Source organism: Meleagris gallopavo, chromosome 5 (genome assembly GCF_905368555.1).
Source record: "Meleagris gallopavo chromosome 5, MGAL_WU_HG_1.1, whole genome shotgun sequence".
NCBI lineage: Eukaryota > Metazoa > Chordata > Aves > Galliformes > Phasianidae > Meleagris > Meleagris gallopavo.
In genome coordinates, this window is record NC_139408.1 from 31,761,951 (window position 1) to 31,767,950 (window position 6,000).

Below are 6,000 nucleotides of genomic sequence, written 5' to 3' on the forward strand. Positions count from 1 at the left end.
ATTTTCATGCTGTTATTCTTACTGTTGTGGTCTGGAGTACTTCTACTGTCTTAAATGCTGCAATTTAGGATGTGATCAATTGAAGAGTTAGTTCAGCGATGATTAAAAAGACCTATCAGTTTTTTGTTTTTTGTTTTTTTTTTAAAGTGAACCTAGAAGAAACACTTTTTTTTTTTTTTCGGAGAGGGGGGAAGGACTTTTCTATTACCAAAATAAATAAATAAATAAAAAATACAGAGAGTATTATCAAGAAACAACTTCTAATTGTCTTCCATGTTCATTGGATGGAAGACAAAGGAAGTAACTTCGTAGTAAAGAAGGGTTCACCTGAGCACAAGGAAAGCTTGGTGAGAAGTGGAAGTGATTTAAATCTCTTTGGAAGTTGTCTCTGATATGAGTGGAGGGCTTGGGCTAAATAGTTGCTTGAGATGTTCCTTTGAATATTTTATTAAGAATACCAATAATTGAGAGCATGAGAAGTTTCTTATTTTCAAGTCATTGTGCTTCAGTAGAGATGCAGCATATTGCTGAAGTGTCCTCTGACTTGAAAATTCCACTAGAATAAAACAGACTGGTTCATGACTTCAGTTTATTCTAAATCATTCACTACAATGATGTAGGATAATGTTTATGTTTACAATGACATACGAGCATATGCATGGTTAAGTATCACAACTCAGATGTGCTAGCTTGGTTGTGGTATAGGAAACAGTCTGTGTTCCATCCTCTTTCTGATGTAGTTAACGGTTACATTCTGCTATGTGTGTGCCATTCTGAGATAAAGCAAAAATGATTACTGTTTGTTCTGTGTACAGTTGAGAAAACATACAAATGTAAATTGTAACTCTGTGCTTTGTTTCAATGTATTGTTTATTTTCACTTCATACAAACATTGCATTCCCTTAATTTTGATGTTTTAAGGCCAAGAATCCCTAGCTGTTACCTCTTTTTATCATTATGAATTCCATATGTGGGATTTAGAATTCCTGTTGTAGGGAAGAAATTTATTGTAATAAGTTTTGTTGATTTTTTTTTTTTTGAAAGTATATTCTTTATTTGTAAATAACCTAAATATTATAGTGTAGCTGAACTGCAACTAATTTAAAAGTAACAGGCGGGATTAAATAATATCTGTTTTACAGCATTGGTTACTTAAACTTGCTTCTTCTGAAAAGTAGAGAAGATTTCAATATTATGTAAAATAACAAGTGAATACTCTGTAATCAGGAAAGCATTTTAAACTACATTAAATTAGAAATATTGTTATCTGCATTTTTTTGGTCTCCTATGGGTGGGGGGGTGGAGAGGGAGGGAGGAAGAAAAGGGAAGAGGGCAAACAATCTTGTATTAGTATAGGCTAAAATACTGTTCTTTTTCTCTTACTTTAGGGACCTGTGGTATCTCTGTTAAGAAAACTTACAGCTTCTACAGCCTGCCACTTTAGTGCACAATTGGTGATTTCACTTGAAATACTCACGTGAAGAAATTAACAGTAGGCAAGGTATAACTGCTTTTTAACAATGTTAAGAATTCAGCATTGTGTAACAGCTAACAGGATACCCAAGAAAAAGCCATATATTTGTGACATTTGCTATAAGCAGTTTGAAACTCCATCAAAATTGGCAAGACATTATCTGATACATACTGGTCAAAAGCCATTTGAATGTCATGTGTGCTATAAAACATTTAGGCAGTTAGTCCATCTGGAGAGGCATCAGTTGACCCATAATCTGCCTTTTAAGTGTAATTTTTGTCATAGAAACTTCAAAAATGTAATTACTTTGTTGAAGCATCAGCAGCTTCATAATGAAAACTATCAGAATTGTATCAAGCAAGAAGAAAAATCTGTGAGTTCTGAGCAGGATGGGGTCACTTTTGGCATATTTCGATGTTCTGTGTGTTGGAAGTCTTTCACAACTGGAGAGAAGTGGATGCTGCATCAGTGTCAGAAGGCAGATTGTCTACATGGTACCAGACGGAGAAAGAAAACTCACCCTTGTGAACTGTGTAACAAGACATTTCCATCGAGATCTAAGCTAGAACGACACTTCCTTATTCACACTGGCCAGAAACCTTTTAAGTGTTCTTCATGTGGCAAATCTTTCAGACAGTCAACACATTTGAAAATCCATCAGCTCATGCATACTGAAGAAAGGCCTTTTCAGTGCTGCTTTTGTCAGAAGGGATTTAAAATACAGAGCAAACTCATGAAGCACAAACAACTCCATGCCAGAAATAAGGCTGTCTCCAATATCGTATACAAAGGAAAAACTAAACATCTCAGACTACAGAAACTGTCAGAAGGAAAGATGGATAGTTTTGAGAGTGCTGACACATTCAAATTGCAGGAGAATGACCCACATGATGTTTATTTGATTTATGTCGTACCATTTCAGTGTCCAGTGTGTGAGCAGTGTTTTGAAACAGAGGAAGTCCTAAATTTGCATAAATGTTATCTAAGAGATGAGAAAAGCTCAAGTTGCACAACAGCATGCAGTCGCACAGTCAGCATGAAAAGCAAGATCCTGATGAAGCTGAAGCGCACTGGAGGAAAGCTATCAGATTTTTCTTTGACTGGCAGAGAAAAAATGAAATCAGGTCACTTTAGGAATCCTGACCTGGTTGCAGTTAGAGAGCAGCAATCTGATAAAAACGTTTCCACTAAATCTTTCAGGGACTGCTGTAGCAAGCTTGACCTGTGCAAGGCCGTCAATTGGATGAAAAGACGGTTTGCTGTGCCATTACAATGGCAAGAGCACCTAGAACCTCTCGAGGTAGGAATTAATTTGGAAGGTGTGCTTACTGGCGAAAGCATGTTAAGCATCAGTGATGGAGTGCGTAATAGGGATGATGCTTTTTATGGTTCGTCAGATGATGGCTTCCTTGATAATTCAGAAATACTTCACTATGCTTTTTCAGCTCCTAAAAATATACGTAACAGACACAAAGTGTGTAAATGTGACAGATGTGAAAAAATATTTCCGTCCTCATCCAAGCTTCAAAGACATTACCTTATACACACAGGACAGAAACCCTTTGGCTGTAATGTTTGTGGGAAGACATTTAGACAGTCAGCTCACTTAAAAAGACATCAGCTCACCCATACTGAAAACAACTATAAAAGCTCTGTTTGCCATGTAGAATTTGAAAATCTGAAAAAATTCTTCAATCATCAGGAAGATCACATTGAATTTGAGTCTTCTCAGCCTGTGAGTTATTCAGATTATTCTCAAGCGCCTTCACAGGCACCTGGCTTTCAAGAATTTGAGCTGACTCAGTCTAATCAAGCAGCTGAAATCAAAGTTGAAATTGAGTCAGAGGCCTTTGTTCTTGACAATGGGAGTAGAAACACAGAGCCTTATTTGTGTAGTAAATTGATGGAAACGGAGCAAAGCTGTTATAGTTACTGGCATGATTTTTCCGAAAGTGTTGAAAGAAGAAAACTATACCAGTGCAGTCTCTGCTTTAAGACATTTAAATCATTTTCTAAGCTTGAAAGACATTACTTCATGCATGCTGGACAGAAGCCATTTGAATGTTCATTTTGTGGTAAAAGTTTCCGACAGTCTCCACATTTGAAAAGACATCACCTTACTCACTTTAAAGAGAGGTTAAAGTTGAGTTCCAGTCAGCAACAATCAGAAACATTGTTTTCACTCAACCTGGATACTGTCCCCTGAAGTTATGTATTAATATTTTTGATTGCATGATTATTAAAATGATTATGCTAAACTGGATAACTAACTGAACAGGATTATCTTTTTATGTTGCGAAGATGACCTAATGACTTTATTTGCTCTTTTCAGAACTGCCCACTTGATTATAATATCTGGTAAATTTGGGAAGATGGTAAAAACAAAACAAAGCAATAAGCAAGCCACTTCATATTTGTTTTCTTAAAATGTATTTTTAAATACACGTTCTTACTGTATTGATGGTGTCACGGCAATTCGCAGTGCTCTTGTAGCTGTTCAATGAGAATGATCAAAAAGTAAAGATAAAAAGGCAACTTCTGGAATATAGGAAAAATAGTCCCGCCAGTTTCTTCTGGCTCTCTCTACATTGCAAGCATTAAAATGTGTACATTTGCTGTATTTAGTCCATGCTTTTTTCAAAAAGAGTAAAAGTTAATTTTGGATGAAAAAGATGCAGAAAAAAAGAACAAGCTGAAAAAGTGGAAAATAATATTTAATGAGGAAAAACTGTTGACTAGAATTATAAAACAGTTAATAGAGGAAAAAACCTAACTCCACATTTGTAATGTGCTTGGAGATCTATGGGTGAGAAATTACATCCTTTCCTTATTAGTGGTAAAATGAATAGGTAGTGCTGAAGTAGCAGGGTTTTTAATCAATCCCTTTTAACGCTTCATTATTTGTACTTCTTGAATCCCTTTTTTGTATTTTTTTCATGCAATAGTGAATTATTTTTCTGCAAGCAAAGAAAGCAAAAAATTATCAAGGATAATACATGTGCAGTTATTTGTTCCTTCTGTTGTGCATATTGCACCAGTAAAAGAAATATTTTCCTAGGTGTTATAAACCAGGCAAGTAGTTTTGTTGGGTAATCATGTTGTTGTTACATTAAATATAAGAGACTAAAAATAATTTTTTGCTCAAATTAAGTAATTTTGGTTTTGTGAATAAAATCTGTGGTTATACTTCTGGTAAGTAGGGAGCTTTACCTGTTGTTCATGTGGGTCTGACAAAAAGTGCAGTGGAGCTGTAATCATTGAGGAAAAAAAATGAAGTTTCTCTCTTTTTTTTTTTTTTTTTTTTTCTCTCTGAAGAATCATTATAGAATCACAGAATGACTTAGGTTGGAAGGGACTTAAAGATCATCCAGTTCCATCACCCTACCATGGGTAGAGATGCCATCCACCAGCTCAGGCTGCCCAGGTTTCCATCCAACCTGACCTTGAACACCTGGGATGGGGCATCCACAGCTTCTTTGGGCAACCTGCTCCAGTGCCTCACCACCTTCCATGTAAAGAATTTCTTCCTAACATCTAACCTAAACTTTAGGTACATTTTTGCTTTGTTATGCAACTTCTGAATATTTTAATCCTGATGTTTTTAATCTTACATCTAAATTAACAGAACTGTAAGTTCTGTAGGTAAACTTTTTTTTGTCTTGAAGTTATTTCTCTAGGTCTTGCTGTGGAATAGCCATTGTAGTACTTGATATAAATGAAGTGAAGGATGAAGAGAGTTCTTACCATATTTTTGAGTGTGTGTATCTCCACTTTCAGAGCGAATGAAATACTATGATTTTTATATGACAGGCTAGTTCAGTATCTTAAGAACAACTGTGGTTATATACCAAGATTGTTTTTCTGCCCATGTGAATTGTTTTGTATTGAAAGAGAATACTTCATAAAATGTTTTGAAAGTGTATTGTAGAACTCTTAAAATATTTGTAATAAACTATTTTATTTATATTGCACATTTATTGTATACTTTTTGCGCAAACAAAATAGTGTTCAAACTATATAACATTCAGTGTGCAGAGAAGTTAGACTAGATATTAGAATATAACGCTTTGCATGTTAGAACAGAGAGCTTTTCTTTCAGAATTTTTTGCTATATAAATAAAGTTAAATATTTTTAAAGAGAAAGTGTTTTTTTTTTTTTTTTTAAAGAAGTCACAGTCATTTGAAAAATATATTTTTAAGCATAATGATTGGAGAAAAATAAACTGAGTGTTTTCAAAAATATCAATTTTAGTGAAATGGGGGAAAGATGAATACAGAAAGCTAAATTTGAGGGATAAGTAGAAGAAGGAGTATTAATGTCTGATTAATTGGGAATTTAAGGTAATATGTGGGCTCCATGGAATTTTTAGAAGGGCAATAATGGCCATTTTGCTTATCTGGCTCTATTATTTTTATCAAAAGTTTAGTGCTGGTATAAATTCACAGTTGTAGAGGAATTATAGCATTAACCTGCTAGACATAAGTAAAAAGGTTTCTACAAGTCTGAGGGAAAAAATCTAAGGTTG

The 6,000-nt window shown here is 34.7% G+C and overlaps 2 protein-coding genes across 2 annotated transcripts in view; both read left to right on the forward strand.

Annotated features, from left to right (window-relative positions):
* Positions 1-5,445, forward strand: part of DPH6 (diphthamine biosynthesis 6) — a 215,905-nt gene extending 210,460 nt beyond the window's left edge. The window contains exons 16-17 of the transcript XR_014883604.1: positions 1,389-1,501; positions 4,790-5,445. The gene's annotated coding sequence lies outside the window, so the exon portion shown is untranslated. The remainder of the gene's footprint in view (positions 1-1,388; positions 1,502-4,789) is intronic.
* Positions 1,500-5,445, forward strand: ZNF770 (zinc finger protein 770). Its single transcript, XM_003206552.5, has one exon. It carries the CDS (start codon positions 1,521-1,523, stop codon positions 3,678-3,680), a length of 2,160 nt encoding a protein of 719 aa, XP_003206600.3. The 5' UTR covers positions 1,500-1,520; the 3' UTR covers positions 3,681-5,445.
* Positions 5,446-6,000: the final 555 nt, after the last annotated feature.

Bases quoted from the DNA above. Each gene is read 5' to 3' on its own strand.
- ZNF770 (XM_003206552.5), top strand. From the start codon at position 1,521: ATGTTAAGAATTCAGCATTGTGTAACAGCTAACAGGATACCCAAGAAA.